The sequence below is a fragment of the Canis lupus genome, chromosome 23, assembly GCF_011100685.1.
Source record: "Canis lupus familiaris isolate Mischka breed German Shepherd chromosome 23, alternate assembly UU_Cfam_GSD_1.0, whole genome shotgun sequence".
Lineage (NCBI taxonomy): Eukaryota > Metazoa > Chordata > Mammalia > Carnivora > Canidae > Canis > Canis lupus.
Genome location: NC_049244.1, coordinates 46,528,981 through 46,549,996, shown reverse-complemented (window position 1 = coordinate 46,549,996; position 21,016 = coordinate 46,528,981). Strand labels below are relative to the sequence as shown.

At 41.4% G+C, this 21,016-nt stretch overlaps 2 protein-coding genes across 8 annotated transcripts in view; one reads left to right on the top strand and one right to left on the bottom strand.

Moving 5' to 3' along the window:
* Window positions 1–3,165, top strand: part of IGSF10 (immunoglobulin superfamily member 10) — a 56,904-nt gene extending 53,739 nt beyond the window's left edge. For both annotated transcript variants that reach the window (XM_038571213.1, XM_038571214.1), the window contains one exon: window positions 754–3,165. In XM_038571213.1, the coding sequence (XP_038427141.1) occupies window positions 754–2,662 (1,909 nt within the window). In that variant the 3' untranslated portion in view covers window positions 2,663–3,165. The remainder of the gene's footprint in view (window positions 1–753) is intronic.
* A 3,017-nt stretch (window positions 3,166–6,182) lies between these two features.
* MED12L (mediator complex subunit 12L) overlaps window positions 6,183–21,016 on the bottom strand; it is a 319,956-nt gene continuing 305,122 nt past the window's right edge. For 5 of the 6 annotated variants that reach the window (XM_038571215.1, XM_038571217.1, XM_038571216.1 and 2 more), the window contains 3 exons: window positions 20,753–20,839; window positions 9,662–9,743; window positions 6,183–6,652 (listed from right to left, as the gene is read on the bottom strand). In XM_038571215.1, the coding sequence (XP_038427143.1) occupies window positions 6,600–6,652; window positions 9,662–9,743; window positions 20,753–20,839 (222 nt within the window). In that variant the 3' untranslated portion in view covers window positions 6,183–6,599. Of the gene's footprint in view, window positions 6,653–9,661; window positions 9,744–17,469; window positions 17,847–20,752; window positions 20,840–21,016 lie in introns of those variants that run through there. The other variant, XM_038571218.1, reaches the window with a different exon arrangement.

Below are 21,016 nucleotides of genomic sequence, written 5' to 3'. Positions count from 1 at the left end.
AAAACCAGTGTTGAACACCGTTCCACAAAAGCAGAGAGGAGCCACTTTCCAGCGGCCCCACAAGGATGCAACGGCAGGCTTCTCATCAGTCTTACATCGGCATTTTCTCTATTCATCGCAAAGGAGAACTTACTTTATAGTCAAATAACTTCTTTTTTTTTTTTTTTTTTTTGCTAATCTATTTGAAAAATATGATCTGGCATCTTTTCTGAGCCAAGTAGGCATGAAAGTTCTTTACTGACCTATCACAGAACAATCATTTGATATTTAAAATGGTCTAGGAAGTCCTGTGTCTAAGGTATCCCATATTTCTAGCAGTCGCAGCGTTTTTATCTTTCAAATCAGCTTTGTAAAGGAGTCTCATTTCAACTGTTCAGTTAGATAATTTTCTCTCTCAGGAAATGGCTTAGGAGACCGTAAATAAGCTAGCACGGATTTTAATTTTATTGCAACATTTTAAAGAAAATGTCCAGAAAGCTAATCCTATGTGGAGGCACCTGGGTGGCTCAGCAGTTGAGCATCTGCCTTTGGCTCAGGTCATGACCCCGGGGTCCTCGGATCGAGTCCCACATCTGCTCCCCACAGGGAGCCTGCTTCTCCCTCTCCCTAGGTCTCTGCCCACCCCCCTTCTCTCTCTCTCTCTCTCATGAATAGATAAAACCTTAAAAAAAAGTTAATACTATGGAAATAAGGACAACTCTCCTCACCCCTCGCTAATAGCTGCACACTCCAATCTGTCTCTTCTCCCCTTAGGATGGGCAGCCGCATCCATGTCTACCCAAATGGATCCTTGTTTATCGGATCGATCACAGAAAAAGACGGAGGGGACTACTTGTGTGTGGCCAGAAACAGAATGGGGGACGATCTGATACTGATGCACGTGAGCCTACGGCTGAAACCAGCCAAAATTGATCACAAGCAACATTTTAAAAAGCAAGTATTTCATGGGAAAGATTTCCAAGTGGACTGCGAGGCTTCTGGCTCCCCAGTGCCTGAGATATCTTGGAGTTTGCCTGACGGGACGATGATCAACAATGCAATGCAAGCTGATGACAGTGGCCACAGGCCCAGGAGGTATACCCTTTTTGACAATGGAACCTTGTACTTCAACAAAGTTGGGATTGCGGAGGAAGGAGATTACACCTGCTACGCCCAGAACACTCTGGGGAAGGATGAAATGAAGGTCCACCTAACAGTAATCACAGCGGCCCCGCGGATCAGGCAAGGTTACAAGACCAACACGAGAATCAAAGCTGGAGACACAGTTGTCCTGGACTGTGAGGTTGTTGGTGAACCCAAACCAAAGATATTTTGGTTGCTGCCTTCTCATGACATGATTTCATTCTCTAAAGACAGGTACACGTTTCATGCCAACGGGTCTTTGTCCATCCACAAGGTGAAACTGCTCGATTCCGGGGAGTATGTATGTGTGGCCCGAAATCCCAGTGGGGATGACACCAAAATGTACAAGCTGGATGTTGTCTCCAAACCTCCATTAATTAACGGTCTGTACACAAACAAGACAGTCATTAAAGCCACAGCCGTGAGGCATTCCAAAAAACACTTTGACTGCAGGGCCGAAGGAACACCGGCTCCTCAAATCATGTGGATCATGCCAGACAATATTTTCCTCACAGCCCCCTACTATGGGAGCAGAATCACAGTCCATAAGAACGGAACCTTGGAAATTAGGAACGTGAGGTTTTCAGATTCAGCAGATTTTATCTGTGTGGCTCGGAACGAAGGAGGCGAGAGCGTGCTGGTGGTACAGTTACAAGTACTGGAGATGCTAAGACGACCAACATTCAGAAATCCATTTAATGAAAAAATTGTTGCCCGGCTTGGGAAGTCCACAGCATTGAACTGTTCTGTTGATGGAAACCCACCACCTGAAATAATCTGGATTTTACCAAATGGCACAAGATTTCCCAACGAACTGCAAATTTCTCAGTATATGATAGCAAACAATGGGTCTTTTATCATTTCCAAGACCACTCGGGATGATGCTGGAAAATACCGGTGTGCAGCAAGAAATAAAGTTGGCTACATTGAAAAATTAATTGTGCTAGAAATTGGCCAGCAGCCGGTTATTCTTACTTATGCACTAGGAACAGTGTACTGTATCAGTGGAGACTCTCTCTCACTGCACTGTGTGTCTGATGGGAGCCCTAAGCCGAACATCAAATGGACTATACCAAGCGGGTATATAATAGATAGGCCTCAAAGTACTGAGAAATACACACTGCATGAAAATGGGACCTTAGTCATTAAAGAAGCAACAGCCTATGACAGGGGAAACTATATTTGTACGGCTCAAAATAGCGTCGGCCACGCACTGATTACTGTCCCAGTAATGGTTGTAGCCTACCCACCCCGAATTACAAATCGCCTACCCAGGAGCATTCTCACAAGGACAGGAGCGGCCGTTCAGCTCCGGTGTATGGCCCTGGGAATCCCCAAGCCAGAAATCACATGGGAGAGGCCAGACCACTCCTCGCTCTCCATGCCAAATAAAGGGGGGGCTCGGGGACCTGAGCCTTTTCACCCCCGTGGTACCCTCATCATTCAGAATCCCCAAACTTCAGATTCTGGGATCTACAAATGCACAGCAAGGAACTCACTTGGTAGCGATTATGCAACAACTTACGTTCAGGTGATCTGACATGAAATAAAATCGAACAAAGTCAACATCTGGACAGAGTTTATTTTTTGGAAGAAGTTTAATCAAAGGCAGCCAGAGGCATGTAAATGAATTTGAGTACATTTACAATATTAAATTTATCATGGACATGCAAAAAAAAAAAAAAAAAAGACTTGTAAATAAATGCAATATGACTGATAATGATTTTGTTAATTGATCTCCAAACAAACTTTTAACTTAAGGCACTTTTATTTTGCCAACAAAGAACAATGAACATTAAGGTAAAACTGTCCACCATAAAATGACAAATGGCGAATGTATCTGAATTCTTAAGAATGGACTTTTTTCTTTCACTAACAGTTGCCTAGTGTCCAACTTCTATCAATGTTACAAGCATGGCACTTCTTGAGAAGAGAGACAATGGAAAAGATTAAATTTGCAGTCTTGATTGTAAATTTACCATTCTGACGTATAGATATTCTGTGGCTGGTTTAGAAATATTTTAGTAAAACCTAGAGAAAGTAGGTTCTGAATGGTTTTCATTTTTGTTCCCTATTTTGTGTACACTGAAAATTTTCATTGATGTGGAATACAAAAATGTTTTAATACCTACATTTAAAATAAATGCAGGCTAACTTTTCCACGTGTAAAAAGCAACTTAACACCTACACGTCATTAAAAGTGAAAAGGGGGTTGCTTACTTTGCTACCGAAACTCATTAAAAAGCCTCAAAATACAATGAAACTTCTTTATCATTTCAAAATCTAACCTAGCCATCTTTGCTTTGGAGCTCTTTATAAGGAAAATATTCTGAGAAGGAACCACTGCCTTATGAACATGTTATTTCATTAAGTGATACTCCTTTATGGGAGAGGAAAAGGGGAAAATCCAGATCTGATATACAAATACATATGATGAAGTTTCATTGTACTTAAAATTTGATAAAACCTACACAAAATGTTGCTTTTTTGTAATTCAATGTGAATTGATTTGGGGGGATATTATGATTCATCTTTTCTAATTCTGGAGGCTGGGAGGTTCCAGTGTAACGTATCCAGAATTTATTCAATTATTTGCCAGTTATTTAAAGTGGAGAAAAAAAGAACATGCCATAGGTCTTGCTCAGATATCTCAGCACACAAAACAGAACTATATTAGCCCCTGCTGATGACTTCAGACATAGGGGAGCTTACTTCATTGTGTTGTCATCACACCAACTTTCAGCTGACTCCACCTGAGAGGTGACCTGACTGCTCCTATCTCTGACGCTGGTACCCTGTGGCCACAGGAGGTGGAAGGATACTCATTCTCACTGTGGTCTCCTCCTGCTTCTGGGCCAAGAGGAGTAAATAAAAATGACAAATGGAAGTTATTAGGAATCAGACTAGAGTGTAAACTGGTATGTCTAAGGGACACTGATTGCCCAATTACATTCAATTTCCAAGTCTTATTTTTAAGGGGAAGGGAGGTCACCATCTTATCCTAGGATAACTTCCTATCTTACAGAGTAAATTACCAGCTTCTGTCAAAGGATAGGGCTTTCCCTGGTGATCATTTTAATGCAAATTAATGCACTTGCTAAGAAAGAAACCTCTAAGGATGTGGGATTTACGTGGAAGGAAAATGCTAAATAAAACTAGCTTAAAAATTCCAGTTGTTCTCTTTATAATGCACAGGGGTAAGCCAGTCCTAGGTTTTTCCTCAACTTTCCATAGAATCTGAATTATGGGGCCTTACCATGTCTTAGCTTAGTCACCTGAAAAGAAAAGGACACAACAAGAAAAAAAGGTATACCCCACAGCTTTCATGTGCAAAATTATCATTAATAAATTAATTTCACTAACTTATGCAAAATATAAAGTGCATACGAATGCTATGCAATTATAACACTCATTCTTGAAACAATATTACTGCTGTTTGCGATGCTGAGCTATAAAAATATACGGTTCAAACTGAAAACTGGCATTTTAAATACCAATAATTCTTGAAAAGGAAACCAGGACAGGACAGGACTCACTCACTAGGCACAACATTCATATTTCGGTTGTTTTGCCAAGGCAATCATTATATGGATATATTACTTGGAAGAAAAATAACTTCATGGACTCTAAAGTATGATTCTCAAGAGGAAAAACCCAAAACCTGATATACAAAAACCAGCTGAAATGTAAAGATTTGTCTTCTGAAAGCAGATAGAGTATGTTAATTTAGTGAAAAAGAATGGTCTTTAATGTTTTGGCAAAGTCTTGTCCAGCCCAGAGTAAACATGAAATGAGCAGGCTGGAGTGAAAAATTTCACAGTGTACAAAGCAGTTCACATGGATGTTGCCACAGCAAAGTAAGCGGACATGTATCTGAGGTCATTTGCATGAGTCAAACTTTGCAATGAGTAACTCACCTAGGAAGATATAAATTATTTATATAATGATTTGCAAAAGAAATGATCTCAGGTTGTACTAGCTACATTTTAAAAAAGTAGTTCTACGTGGTTTTGCTCATTATAGACAAATCTATTCACAGTCTGCTCAACTACATTACATGTAAAATCATATGGCAAAAGAAAATGAGTTAACACAAAACATGGGAAAATATCCCCCACATGTTTTAAAATGCCCTGCAATTTTCACATTCAAAATTTTATGCATCTAAATCTAAAAAAATATTATATGGAATACTCTTAAGTTACACAAACGGATAATAATTTACTGTATTTTTCTTTTTTACTCTAATAGGAGCAAATTACCACATACTTGAACAAAGTTAAAATAGTTACTATTTCTTTATAATAAATTTGATGTATAATTTACTTGTGCTTTTTGCACCAATTTATAAATACAGTATATGCAATACACAACCAAGACTGACACCAACATTAATAATTAAATTCAAAATAGCAAATACTTACCATACAAAATAAACAGCACATACATCTTTAGGAAAACCAGAGCCTTCTGGACTCGGGGGCCAGATTCTCTGGAGACCACGTCCAGTGTGAGCGCTGCAGAGTCTCAGGCCAGATGCAAGATTGTTTTTTTTTTTTTTTTTCTCTAGTTGGCATAAGGTTCAGGAGAACCAAGAGTCTGTTTTGCCAAATCTGGCAATAAATAATCAGAACAATTCCACGGTGGTTCGTTCAGGCCTTTAGAATGTACACATTGGACCTTCACAAAGACTCTGGTCGATGCTCTTGCCACTGAAAGCAAATTCGAGTACGGCTACTTCTAAGAGGCTTCCACATATCTGACGGTGGCTCTCATAGAAGCCTTGGTTTAAGTTCTTGGTCTAAGAAGTTTAAGTACTAAGCAACAATCTGTTTCAGCACCTTTTGACCACAACGAAAGCAAAGAAAAATCCCTACATAAATAAGAACAAAGTTTATAAAGTGCTTATGAAATTACAAACATTTCAAATTAGAGCAATGCAAATACATGTCCATTTCACCGTCAAAGGTGAAAGCAGAATAAATGGGTTCCTCCCCCGTCAAGATCTGACATGCCTTTCGAAATCAGTAGTTTGGTCCAGCACGGTTTGGGGGGTGGGGGTAGGGGTGGGGGTGGGAAACAACAAACTTTATCATTAATGAATACATAAATATTTTCAATCTGCCATAATTCATTCTTTCTAGGAGATTCAAAAAAAAAAAAAAGCACCAATTTCAAAAGATCTGGTACCACGCTCTTCCTGAAGTAGGCCCACATGATCCACATTTTTATACCTACTTCAAAGCTGAACTTAAAAAAAAAAAAAAACAAAAAAACAAAAAAATAAACCCTAAACCACACCTCCTCCTTTTCCTTTTTGTTTAAATACCTCTAAGTGAAATGTAGCACAAAATATAGGAAAACTTCAAAGAAAGGAAAGAACAAAGGGACACCTCTAAAAGATGACTGATGTGTTAAATTTGATTTTCTATTTTTCAGTGCAAACATAAAACTTTCTGTCGTGTCCTCTTCCAGATTCAGAAGTGTGATGGATGCCCATAGGGAGTCACTCCTTGCTGTGGCTGGTTACCTGATGAGAAAAATAGATTCAAATAAAATTGCAGAGGCAAAATCGTGCCACAGATAGACACTACCCCCTCGACGCTGCTCTCAGTACCAGCCTCAAGCACAGGGGAACAGAGAGACTGGCCAGGGAGAGCGAGCTAGCCCAGAGCACGGAGGGGTGAGGTCTAAGTACCGTAACTGAATTCATTCCACAGAGGCACCAGCTCTACATCAGAGTCCTACACCTGCCAGCACAAAGCCTTGGAAGAGCAACTGGCCCATCTGAAGTCACCGTCTCTTAACTCAGGAGCCACCCAATGCTGACCACAAGAGGACCCTAAGTAACTGTAACATGTTGAAAGTTCCCAAAACTTCTATAGAAGCAGATCGGAGATTTTAACACGGGCATTGTAAAAAGTGAGATGAAATGGGATAATTTTTTTGCAAATGGCCATTAGATATGCAAGAGAGACGTGTGTGAGAGTGGCTATGTGTGTTGACTCAGGTGTGTGCCTACGCATGTGTGCACACGCACGCACACACACACAGAAACAATAAAGACCAGCAGGCACAAAAAAAATGACAGCGACTTAGAAATACCTAGTGCTTCCACAACTCTGGGAGACTATGCAAACCCAGAAGCTCCTTCACATGGGTTAGGACACAGAAGGAGACCTCTGGAGTTGTGCAGTGGGCGGCTCAACGTCGTGGCCAATATTCAACAAACGGGGGCTGGCGTAACTGCTAACATCAAGGGAGCAGAGTATGTTGTGGTTAAGAGGCAGGCTCTGGAGGGGGACCATCTGAATTCAGGTCCCAGCTCTGCCCTTTACTTTCGGCTGAGTGACCCTGGGCAAATGAGTCTGAGTCCCTGTTCTTTAGCTGTTTTCTCATCTAGAATATGGGAAGAGTGATACCTACGCGTGGGACAGCTGAGGAATTAAGTACATTAATATACGTAAAGTCACGGTGCCTGGGGGTCCTAGGAAGTGTTCCATAAATGATGGATTTAAAAAAAAAAAAAAACTGGATATCATGAGCTCTGGGAACCATAAGAGTAGGTACACCCCCAAAATAGGTGTCAGTGCATAAAAGTCATAGGTTCTTATTCCTAAACACTAGGGAAAAAAAAAATCTAAGATATAAGCATGTTGTCTCTGCCTTAAAATTATATTCTCTATTTATATAGAGAATTATATTCTCTAATTTAGCTATGTGGAAATACAAACTCTCGAATAAAACAATGAAATTTTAACCACACGTTTAATAGACCACACCTATAAAGCAACAGCTGGAAAAGACGACCAATCAATGTACATGATTTAACAAATTAAATGAGGCTAAAAGAGGGAAATATTTTTAAAGGAAAGAAGACCTTGGTTATGAGCAGGTAGAGACACAAGGTATAAAGAGGGGCCTTCTCTCTGCCAGGAAATCAATACGGACAGCAGCCAAGGCGGACGGTGAAGACCAAACCCAAGTTACTTACCCCTCAGTCATAACGGGCCCCCTCCTGACAACATCCTCCCAGAGTCCCGCCGCTGTCTTTAGGACTAGCTGGCCTTCACTCAATACCTCAAGCACACAATCTGAGACCCAGAAGAAACTGCCAATCCCACTAGTCTCCTCCGTGCACAGACAAGAAAAGTATATGATCTGGGGCACGTGGGTGGCTCAGCGGTTAAGCGCCTGCCTCCGGCTCAGGGTGTGACCCCGGGGTCCTGGGATCGAGTGCCGCATCAGGCTCCCTGCATGGAGCCTGCTTCTCCCTCTGCCTACATCTCTGCCCCCCCCCCCTCTCTCTGTGTGTGTGTGTGTGTGTGTGTGTGGAAAGGGAAGGAAAAAGGGACGGGAAAGGGAAAGGGAAGGGAAGGGAAATGGAAAGGGAAAGAAAGGGCAGGAAAGGGAAAGGGAAGGAAAGGGAAGGGAAGGGAAAGGGAAGGGAAAGGAAGGGGAAGGGAAGGGGAAAGGAAGGGGAAGGTAAAGGGAAGGGAAGAGGAAGGGAAAGGGAAGGGGAAAGGAAGGGGAAGGTAAAGGGAAGGGAAGGGGAAGGGAAGGGGAAGGGAAAGGGAAGGGGAAGGGGAAGGGAAGGGAAGGGAAGGGAAGGGAAGGGAAAGGGAAAGGGAAAGGGAAAGGGAAAGGGAAAGGGAAAGGGAAAGGGAAAGGGAAAGGGAAAGGGAAAGGGAAAGGGAAAGGGAAAGGGAAAGGGAAGGGGAAGGGAAGGGGAAGGGAAGAACGGGAAGGGAAAGGAAAGGAAGAAAAAGGGAGGGAAGGGGAGGAGAGGAAAGAAAAGATAAAAGGAAGGAAAGGAAAAGAAAGGAAGGAAAGGAAAGAAAGAAAGAAAAAAATGATCCAGGGAATGGTGACAGAGTTGGCACCGGAATTCAGACTTCCTAACTCCCAGGCCAATATCCTTTTGGGTCACGGGGGGTTCGATTCGTGGGAGCACACTAGCAGCCGAGCCAGCACCTAGATGGGGTTGTGGGCGTCGCCCTAGAGAGGCAGCACAATTAAAAGCAAAAAAAATCACAGCAGCATAGCAGCCGGAATTACTGGGGACAAACTGCCCTGCTCTGCTGCCCGCGGTCTCTGCACGGTTGTCAGAGGGAGAGGACGGTGCAGTGGCCGGGACAGTCACGGCCCCAGGGACCAGGACACGTGCTGGCCTTCCTCCCCGAGGGACTTTGAGGGGCCACGTCCCTCCTCCACCTGCAGTTGCACGGGGGTCTCCCCCAACGAAAAGAGACATTTCCAGGTTCACATGGAACAGAGGAAAACAACTTCTCTGAACTGAAGAAAAGAAAAAAAAAAAAAAAAAAAACAGTGGGACTTTGGGCAGGGGGTGGGTGGGGCGAGCAGGAAGGCGCGGACTCCAAACCCAAACCCAACAAACCAAACCAGCCTGGACTCACGATGCAGGTGAAAATGGTACCGGAGGAAGGCGACAGAGCAGTTTTTGAGGGGTCGCCCCTTGTTTTGCCGGCTTGCTCCTAATCCCCGGGGAGCCACGTGCTCCGCGCGCAGGGGGACTTACTGGAGAGCTGCTTCTGGAGCTGCCGCACCAGGGCCGCCGTCTGCTGCTGCTGCTGGGTCTGCTGCAAGCCCTGCCTGGAGAACTGCAATCGCAACAGAGCACAGGAGGGCATGAGTGGGCGCCGGCGTCACAGGTGCGGGGCCCCCCACGCACCTCCACACCTCCCTTGGACAGAGATACCGCCCGGGTCCCCGCCGACGCACCTTCACACCTCACCTGGACAGAGACTACCGCCCGGCCCCGTCCCCCCCGCCCCCCGCCACCGACACACCTTCACACCTCACCTGGACAGAGATACCACCCGGGGTCCCCCCCCCCCCCGATGCACCTTCAGCATCTCACCTGGACAGACTACCACCCGGAGTCCCCCTGACGCACCTTCACACCTCACCTGGACAGAGACTACCACCTGGGGTCCCCCCGATGCACCTTCACACCTCACCTGGACAGAGACTACCGCCCGGGGTCCCCCTGACGCACCTTCACACCTCACCTGGACATAGACTACCACCCGGGGTCCCCCCAATGCACCTTCACACCTCACCTGGACAGAGACTACGGCCCGGGGTTCCCCCCCCCCGACACACCTTCACACCTCACCTGGACAGAGATACCGCCTGGGGTCCCCCCAACACACCTTCAGCACTTCACCTGGACAGAGACTACCACCTGGGGTCCCCCCCCCCGGGATCCTGCCCCCCACCCGGCCTCTGATGCTCAGTATCTGAAGCGCTCGATCCCGATCCGTTGTAAATGCCCTTCTCCAGGGGCCAGGTAACATTTATTTGAAGGGCCTGATGAAAGAGTCCTCTCTAGGGGAGGCCCCAGGGCCAAGTACCCTCGTGATCTGCCCTCGCCGGGGGCTGTTAGCATCACACTCTCATACGCCACCTTCACTGGCAACATGAAAGTTCTCGGACCAGAGGATCCGCTCAGCTCCGCAGGCCTCGGCCCGTATGGACAGGGACAGAATCCCGTGGGGCAGAGCAGTGGCCCCTCCGTCCAGGGCTCATCTGGGACTCTGCCCTCCCATCGGATGCAGGAGGAAGTCAGCCAACGCTACCATTTTCTCTGATGCCAACCAAGCAGGAAAATAGCACCTTGCCAGTTTTTTTTTTTCTATTGCCCAAATCAAGGAGGAAAAATAAAGCAAAACTCTACCTTTTATTCCCAAGGAAATGTGAGTAAAATTAAAAAGTGCTTCCTTTCCTATTCAGTGGTTTCTATGTTTATTCGGAAATATTACCTACTTAACAAAAGCAAATATGCTCCTCAGCAGTGTGCTAGGCATTGTCTGTATACATCAGCCCATTTACACCTGACCAGGTAACACCTATTCTCAATCCTTTATCCAAAGTCCTTGCATATATGATTTACTATGACACATCCATAATAAACCCACCAACCAAGGCCTAGGACAGCACCACACAATCAAACACTAAATTTCTGTAGCAAAACACACAACTAGTCCTTGTCTTGCAGGATGAGACTGATGACCACTCAGCTCAGCTTCTGCAACCCAATGAGCTATAAATAAAATTTCCATCTCAAAATAAAATGTCGAGATTCAGTTCGGAATTTAGAAATGAACATAAGGGATTGTGAACCTTTACTACTACTCTCATTTAGCAGCTGAGGGAACGGAGATACCAAAGTGTCCAGTCACCTGCCCGTGATCCCTGGAAGTAATGGGGCAGGGATTCAGACAACACTTTTGGGATTCAGAGCTTCCTATCTTAACTGCAATCCAGCGCTATCTTTAATTGGGAATATTAGCTTCCAAGTACTAATTTACTTGGAAATAATCACAGCATCTAAGGGGTGGGCTGCAAGGATGTCTAATCTTAACTTCTCATTTAATTAACTAACATATTGAGGTGCACAGTGCAGAAATACTTAACATTTATCCATTCAAATACTTAGCTGTCTTCTTTTAAGTTCATTTAAAATCTGCTACAGAGAGAGTAATTCACGGGATAGAAATAGGGTGGGGAGTCCATATTCTGAGGAGCCTCTGCAGTAACTAAGACATAGGAAGCCCATGTGCATGAGTGTGTGAGTATGCATGCACACATGTACGCAGGTATGGGTGCTCTGCTGGGTGGCCTTAAGAGTATCCTTCAGAGGACCTCAAGATTACTGGGGGCATCTGCATAGTTAAAACCATTTTCATGATAATACTAAGGCATTAGGTGTTCCCGCTCTCCTTGTCTCAGAAGTATACAATGCAGTTTTTCAGAGGCTATATAATGTGTGATCTTCAGACATTAAAAAAAATTCTAAAAAGGTAAACAAAGTCATTCTCGCGAATGTTTTCCTTTGAAAAATATTCATATTTCCATATTCATTCATTGCTCATAAAAGTGTTATCTCTGGTTAATATGTAATGAGAACTTTAGGATATTAGTAAATATTGGTAATATTTCTGTTTTAATTTCCGATAGAATAAATATTATTAGACACGCAAAAGCTCTTTGGGTCCACAGTGATTTTTGAATGAGAAGGAGCTCCAAGGCCAAACACCAGGACCAGTTTCTTTAGCGCCCCCCCCACCCCCCCGGAAGGAAGTGGTGGGATACGGCTTGCAGTCCCCAGTCTCCTCAGTTGTAGTGTTTTCCTGCCTCTGTTTCTCTCGAGGCCACTCGGATATAAGATTTAACTTGCTTCCACCTGTATGTGAATGCCAGCAGGTAAAAGATCCAACTGACAATTTCCCTGGGCCCTTGGAGCACCTATGGCCAGGGAAAGGAGAGAGTGCCACCAAGCTCCACATTTCAAATCAAGTCACTGAGCTCTTGCAAAACAACAACAACAAAAAAACTGGCTCAAAAAGCAAAAAGCCATCAGAGGAAATTTAAAGAGTCATCCTCCTAGGCTCTTACCCCAGACTTCCTGAATTTAAATTTCTGGGGCAAATGTGCTAGAAATCTGTATTTTCAAAGGGTTCCCCTAAGCGGCCTGATGGTAGGCTAGACTTCAGAACCATCCCTGGAGTGGAAGCTGGAACTTCTAATTGACCAAAACGGGTCAATCAATACATGAGACAACTGAGGTTTACGAGAAGTAAAATAAGTCTAAAAATCACTATCTGTGTATGGTCAACCTTTCATGCTTAAATCTGGTAAATAAAGAGGAAAGATTTTTCTGCACTTTATCAGTAGGAGAGATGATCACGGTTTTGTTCACCTCTGTGCCTCTGCAAATGTTAATCTCTCCTCCTAGAAACCCTTCTTTCCCAACTTCATCCTACCCCACAAGCTCCTAAAAATCTGCTTGTCCTTCAAAGGTCAGCTCAAGTGCTTACCTACTCCCTTCAGAACTGGAAGAGCACATCGCTGCTCTTGTATCCTGTAGAGACGCCTTTGTTATTATTAAATACGGTGTACAACTGCTTCTCTCCCTAATACTCTGGATATCGCTCCTCTTGGGGTCAGGAGCTGTGCTGTGCCCCTGCTGCAACCACAATGCAACGCACAGAGCTCAACAATGTCCGTCAGGTACAGCCAACTAGCCAACAGGGCGTAGTTACTCTCCACTAAGAACGTTCTCTGCTGAACTCAAAACAATCATTTAAAAATTGATTATGATGGATTTTCAACGATCCCTAAATCCCTATTTTGACAACATGTGCTTATTCAAGAATATTCAATGTTCCTGTTCAAGCATGACAAGTCATTTCTAGTTAAATACATGTCATTGAATCATTTCTCAGAAAAGCTGGGCCCTTCTTTGCAACAGCAGTGGACACTGACGGCCCTGCGCAGCCACAGGGCTGCTGAGCTGGTGGTGGGCCTTCACATTGCCTCAAACCTTGTTTACACCTCCTGCCTTCCGAACTGGGTTTTCCTTTACTTATGGATCATGTGTGGGACTTTTGTCCCTTCACTGCTATGACATTCGACAAACAAGTCATTTGACAGTAGTTAACCAAATCCAGGCATATCTGGGGGTTCTAGGAACACCAAAGTGAGCAAAGCACAGTTCCTGACTGAGAGCTGTGTCCTAAAACCTGTGATCACACTATTGGTGAGCAAAAGACACGGCAAAGCACCAAGGTAACATTTATTTGAAACCTGCACTGCCCACGGACAGCATGCAGACAGTTAGGGGTTCCTGTGATGGATGGAGTACAACCCTTTATCAGTACCAGCTCCAGCACAAGGACTGCCGGGGCCCCTCATCTGAGTGCCTGGACAGAAGTACGCACACTTAGGTGGCACACTCAGAAAGGACCAGCAGCAAGAGATTTCAGAGTATTTGGCATGAATTTGTTTGCAGTTTAATTAGTAAGTTGCACACAGCCATTTAAAAAAAATCTGTACATAGCTTTTTAGAGGAAAAAAAATCAAATCTATCTTTCCTCTTACCAGACATCTCCCACAAATGTCTTCCTTATCCCTCCAAATATACATTACATCTCCTTTCCATTCAAAAAGGAAAATAAAAATTAAAACATCCAAATTCCTGCAGAGGATGGTGATAATGGCTCAGTAAATTTCTCTGAAGGAATTTTTCCCATATGAAAAGGAAAATACTACCTAGCTAGTTTTGAATTCTAGAGTCATTTGATGACAATTTTCTCAATTTCTCTGAATGGAACATATGAATTTTGTAGGAAGACTATAAGACAATTTCACACACAATCTTTAGCTACAAATTAATGCAACTGTTAAAGTAACTACGCTTCCTTTACGCATATTTTTATAAGGCATCATATTCAACATAATGTGATACTGACACAATTAATTTAAAAAGCTGACTTTTTACAGTATTCTGTTAGCATGTTTTCCAGGTCACCCATTTAGGACACCCTGAATTTAAGATGAAAAGAAAGGATACAGCAGGATAATGGAAACTTTGTTTTCCTAAAAGCTAAAAGCAGTTTTAAAGAAAAGATCACGGCCCATTAAAAACTTCAGTGAAGAGTTAATTTAATCATCACAATTCAAAAACTTTAAAGGTTCTTTTCAAGACAAGAACTGTAATTTAGGTTAAAACTAGAAAGGCCAAATATACTTTTCCAGCAAGGGTGCCTAGTGTTTCCTTCCAGATGCCCTTTCATCAGAGACAAGTAAGCAAATGACTTAAGTAAGCAAATGACAACACAGGCATGGATATTAAGCTGACACCACATTTAATTTGTAAGCGTGGACCTTTGAACACTTTCTTCCTCTTTTCACAGAAATGCTCTGTTTTCTGATGATGCTTTTTGAAAAAGCAGCAATTTCCGTTCTAAGTTACTTTGACTCATAGGTTCTACTCTCATAGAAGGGACCAACCTGCCTACAAGCATGTTAACAATCAAGTGCCACATGTTCCAGCTGTTGCTGCCAACGAGGACAAAGAGCACTTGAAAAAAGAATCCTACTGCCTTTCCAGGTCCACTGCATTCAGTCTCCTCCAACAAGGCTTCCTGAGCTTCTCCTACTCTTCCTGACCTCTGCTGCTACAGGTTGAATTATGTTGTCCCAAAAAGCTTTGTTGGCATCCCAACCCCCAGTACCTCCAAATTGATCTTATTTGGAGATAGAGTCCTTACAGAAGTAATCAAATTAAAATGAAGTCATCAAGATAGGACCTGATCCAATGTGACTGGTGTCCTTGAAAACTGGGCCCAAGCACACATAACCTCATGAGAGGATGAAGGTAGAGATCATGTTTGTTTCTATGAGCTGAAGAATGGAAAGACCACCAGCAAACCTCTAGAAGCTAGGGGGAGTGGCCTGGAGCGGATCTCTCCCTCCTGGCTCCTGGAAGGAACCAACTCTGCTGCTGACGCCTTGATCTTGGATTCCCAGCCTCCAGAACTGTGAGGTAACACGTTTCTGTTGGTTAAGCACCCCAGGGTGCGGGTGCTTTGCAACAACAGGAGCCCTCGCAGACTCACTCAGCTTCTCTAGTACTTATCCTGCTTCCCAAGTGCCATGCCACTGTTCCATGCTTTCCTAGGATTCTAAGCTGTCTAGGGGCAGGGAGCATGCTTGGCACTTCATTAGGGTGCTCATGACCTCTGGCCCAGTGCCGGGCTCTACTGTACACGACAAACAAGCACTAGCTGAACTGACTGGTGAATGCCACCAGATAGCAGCTGGGCAAGTCACAGGGAGGGTGGTGGCTGCGTCAACCACTACCACTTCTCCCCTGAGACTGCATGTGAGTCAGAGCTCTGAATGAGTCAGAGCTGACTTCTCACTGACAGCCAGCTCACTGCTTGGTCTCCAGCAAAGAAACAATATCAAATTTTAAGAAATTATAAGAATGACAATTTTTTCTTAATATTGCTGAGGTTTGCTGCTGCTATTGCTGTTCTGAAGATAAACAATTAGAGATAACTTTATTCTTGTGCTCCTATTTTCTTTTATTGTAAGAAAAGAAAAAAAAGGAATAGAATATATATTAAAATATCCCAGCAGCATTATTTGTGAAATTGGAAACAATATCAATATTCAGCAGTAGGTGGGTGTTAAGCAAGTAAGAGCAGAGGAAAACAGCTGACTTCACAGCTATATAAAATTACAAACATGTAGATTATGTTAATAAGCTTAAAAAAGTATATATAAGTACGCTGAATAAACGTATGCTGAAAAAAGAACTAATCACAATAATGTAAAATTCCAAGATCATTGACTATGTCTTTAACTTCTAATTCTGAATTCTGTTCCTCTAAGTAATATTTTAAATTTCCTAGCCTATCCTAAGACTATGATATACACAATATTTCTGCCTTTGTACAGGCTGTTTAGATTAAAACACAGTGTCTAGATATAAAAATAAGTCATTATGCTTCCAAAACAGCTTTTAAAAAAGACTTCAGCTGAAAAGAAAATCAAAAAGGCTTGAGAAAGCCTACTGTGGATTTTACTATCCATTAAGACTTGTAATGAAATTTTTTGTTTCTCTGAAATTACTTTACTATGAACACAGTGGGAAAAAATCATGGGCCATGTTTTGACTAATCTGCTCAATCCCTAGGATGTGTTTTAAGCTAGTGAGTAAAATATAACCTACTACGTTAAAAACTTGAAAACTGTCGTAGAGGTCAAAATTGAATACATTTGACATAAATTCTTTACACATAATTAATTTATTAAATATTCATGAAACTAATTAGGTGAATAGAAAGATATAAAATTCTCTTACATTAGATATGCTTTCATTCTAGTGGAACATGGGGAAAGAGTCTCTTATTCTTAACTGTGCAAAAGCTGATCTGCTTCAAATTATAATAAAGAAATTTAAAGACAATTTCCACCCCAGCCCTATAAATTTGTGATAGTTTCAAAAAAACTGTTGTTTTTTTTTTTTCAAAATCTTACCCAAAATAACCATTTCATTTCAGGCACTTGATATCAATATCCATCTGTGTTTATATAGCACAATTCTCTAAGCATAAAAAAATTTTATGCATTTAATATTTTATGGTATTTCCTATATGTCATATTATAAACCAACTAAAATAGTATTTAATAATAGGTGGATGAAAGGCCAAAGAGAAAGACAAAGATGCTTAACTGCAGGCATTGAGTCCTGTTTTTGGTTGAAATTATGAACTGTTTTATAAGGACATGTGACCACAAATTAAAGTCAACATTTTTGAAAAGTAAATTCACAGTCTGCGGATGGCAGTTATGCATCTGTGTGGTTGAATAGAAATAAATTTAAAAATACAGATTATAAGATTTTATTATTTGTGAGCCAATTATATGTACATGCTTCATGTTTATTTACACATAGGAATCAAAGATTAAAAAGCAGCTTAAAACGTGCGATACAATATTGTTATATATTAAAAGGAACCGAAGCAGTTCTACATTTAAAATTTGCTTTATTGGCACACAAGGTACTATGCAGTCATTTCCTTATTAGCAATGACTAACCAAAGAAGTTACAATTCTTAAATAAATGAGTTCCTTACAACTATTAATCAAGTGTTCATTAATGAATTTGCATGGATCTCTGAAAAGGTATATTATTGTTATTTCCCAGTTCTTCACATGAGCCTCTGCTGCTCACGTGAGCATTATAGCATAAGAAGTCTTTGTTTTAAATTAGAAAGGAAAAAAGGTTAATTAAAACTTTGCCATGTCAACATCGAATATCCCAAACACTCAACATGACATCATCTGCAGATACGTTATCATTCATTTCTTGGTTTTCTGTCAAAATATCTCCGGAATGTTTTCTTCTATAAAGAAACAAAAGAACAGGACTACTTTAAGCTTTTTTACTAGCTGACAGAGTAACCTATGGGGTGGAAAGTGAATCTCTAAATTGGCTAATGTGACCTAGTAGATGCCTAATGTGACTGTGGAATACCGGATGAAGTGGGAGAAAGAATCTAAACTCAACCCTAGTAGCTGAATGTTTTAAATATAAGAGTCAATGGGGTGCCTTTCTCAGTCAGTTAAGCAACCGACTCTTGATTTCTGCTGAGATCATGATCTCAGAGTTGTGAAATCGAGCCCATGTCAGGCTCCACACTGGGCATGGAGCCTGCTTAAGATCCTCTCTCCCCCCCTTCCCCTCCACCTGTGTGTATGTGTGTGTCTCTCTCTTTCTCCAAATAAAATATAAAATAAATAAAATAAATAAAATAAAATAAATAAAATAAAATAACATTATAAATTAAATTAAATTACATTACATTAAATTAAATTAAATTTAAAAAGAGTCAAATGGTAGCCTTCATATATAAAATACAACTTAGGGAGACATAGATAGACAAATAGGGAAAGAAGGGAAAGATCTTCCTTAAATAGAATACCAACTGTTAAAAAAATACTGGAGCTAGTTAATCATTATTTCTCCACCAGCATAGCAAAATTGAATTGGAGCAAGATTAATTTAACAAAGGCTAACACTAGCGAGTACAGGCCCATGAGTAAAAGAACACTTAGATTGTATCAAGCTATCCCCATAAATTATTTATTAGCTACAAAAGAAAAATCAATACGCTCACGGTGGAGATATCTACCATAACACCTCAAGAAAAAGACTGATGTAATGACACCAATAATGTATATCCTAATGTGATACCTGAGAAAGATACATCACCTCTGTGATACTCCTGCCGGAAGTGCATGATCTGAATCTAATAATGAGGAAACATCAGACAAATCAAAAACTGAGTTACACTCTAAAAATTCTACAAACCTCAAAATGTCACTGTCATGAAAAAACAAAAACAAAAAAAACAAAGACAAAAAGGGGCTGCAGAATTGTTCCAGATTAAAGCTAAGTAAAAAGACATGAAAGCAAAGTGTGATCCTAGACCAGAAAAAAAAAAAAAAAAAAACTGCAAAAAGGAAAATTACTGGTGCAATTGGTACCATTTGCAAAAGATGTATAGATTGCAGTATTGTATTCACATCAGATTAACTGATTTTAATGATTGCACCAAGTTTTTGTAAGAAAGTACCCTTGTTCCTAAAAGACCACAGTGAAGTATTTGGACTAAAGAGGCATGAGTCTGCAACTTACTCATATGTACGTGTGTGTGTGTGTGTGTGTGTGTGTGTGTGTAGAAAGAATAATAAAGCAAATGTGACAAAATATTTTAGTGAATTTAGAAAGAGAAATTATGATAATTCTTTGTATTATTCTTTAACTCTTCTGTTAGCTTGAGCTACATCTTGCTCTTGGGTGAGACGCTAGGGAGAAGTAGCAGAACCCATCCCAAGGAGACCCTTCTACAACATTTGTAAGTCAGCCAATCCCTGCTAATACACCTCTGATGATGAAGAATGTAGGCTGCCTGTGGATGCTCCTATACTGCCTCTACTTGAGAAAGGATTTTTAAGATAGATTGCAATAAATGTCACAGATATATTTAAAAAGGGGGTGGGGAATGCCTGGGTGGCTCAGCGGTTGAGCGTCTACCTTTGGCTCAGGGTGTATGTGATCCCAGATTCCCATATCGGGCTCCCTGCATGGAGCCTGCTTCTCCCTCTGCCTGTGTCTCTGCCTCTCTTTCTGTGTCTCTCATGAATAAATAAATAAAATCCTAAAAAAAAAAAAAAGGAAAAAAAAAAAAGAATTGGAGCTAGAAAAACAAGATTCATGATAAAGAAGAATTTCCTTAAAAATGGGGCTCAAACTAGCCAAGGCTTGTAAAATGCCCTAAGGTGTCCTATTCCAGTCGCTGATACGCGATCGTCAGTCTATTTGGCCACTACACTCTTTATCACCTAGCTCTCCTGATCTGATGTCTCCTACTACAGCCCTGGCTCTGTCCTTCTTTCTTTAGTGCAAAAGTGGGAAAACCATTCAATCTTTATAATCCTATCCTAAAAAGAGTCTATACCAGAGTTTCCTAAAGTGCAGTAGTAAGCTAGCTCACGTTAGGTAGGACTCACTCTACACAACTCATGTTGTTCAGTTAACCTTTGGAATAAATATTTATCTTTACAGATATTTCCAATATGTGGCAGGTGATGTGACCATTGATGGTAGTAATACAAATTCCTTTTAGGACATACTTATTTAAGTAAACAGAAAACGAGGCAATTTAAAGAAAAATGCTTAAGTAAATAATATGGCAGTTGCAAAAATAAAGGATGTGTAAACTACTGAGGTTTCAGGAAATACTGATGCTATGCATTTCACATTTTCAAAATCTGACTTCCAAAGCTAAAGAATTACAGGACTATATTAATTACATGAAAATTCTTATGGAAAATAACTGGCTGAAGTCAGAGTTTCTTTTATAGCAGTAAAGATAATATTTAGAAAGCACACTCATGCTTTTTTGAAATTATAGTGAAAACACAAAGATAATCTTGTAAAAGATAAGGTAAATTATCACTTTAACGTTTAGAAGAAAAGCAGTGTCTCAACATAAATATTTTAGGCCATGAAAAAGTCTGGAAAAAAAGTCTGAAGAGGAAAAATGATGTAACTACTTAACCCCAAATATTTATTTATATCTTCCTGTGAAAACAAATATACTACTCTGATACAAGTTCTAGGGAAAATTTGTGATGGCATATTTAAGCTACTTCGATTCTTAACAAATGATCTTACGGGATGAAAAATCCAACCTGTCTTTAAAGAAGAACCCCACATGTTTGGTTCCCAAACACCAGGCCTTACCAAAGGCTGCTGCGGCTGCATCGCTTGAAGACCAAGGGTCTGACTCTGGGGCTGCGGGGTCTGCTGGGGCTGGGGGGGCTGCTGCATCTGCAAGGAAAAAAAGGATTAGACACTCAAACAGAGGGGGTAATACAGCTCAGTCTCCTCCCTCCCACTATATACCTTGCATCTAATTACCTTGCTGAACAAAAATGATAAACAGCTACCTCCTGCATCTTTGTCTTGACAAACATTATTCATCTTTCTTTCAAGGTAGGACCTAAA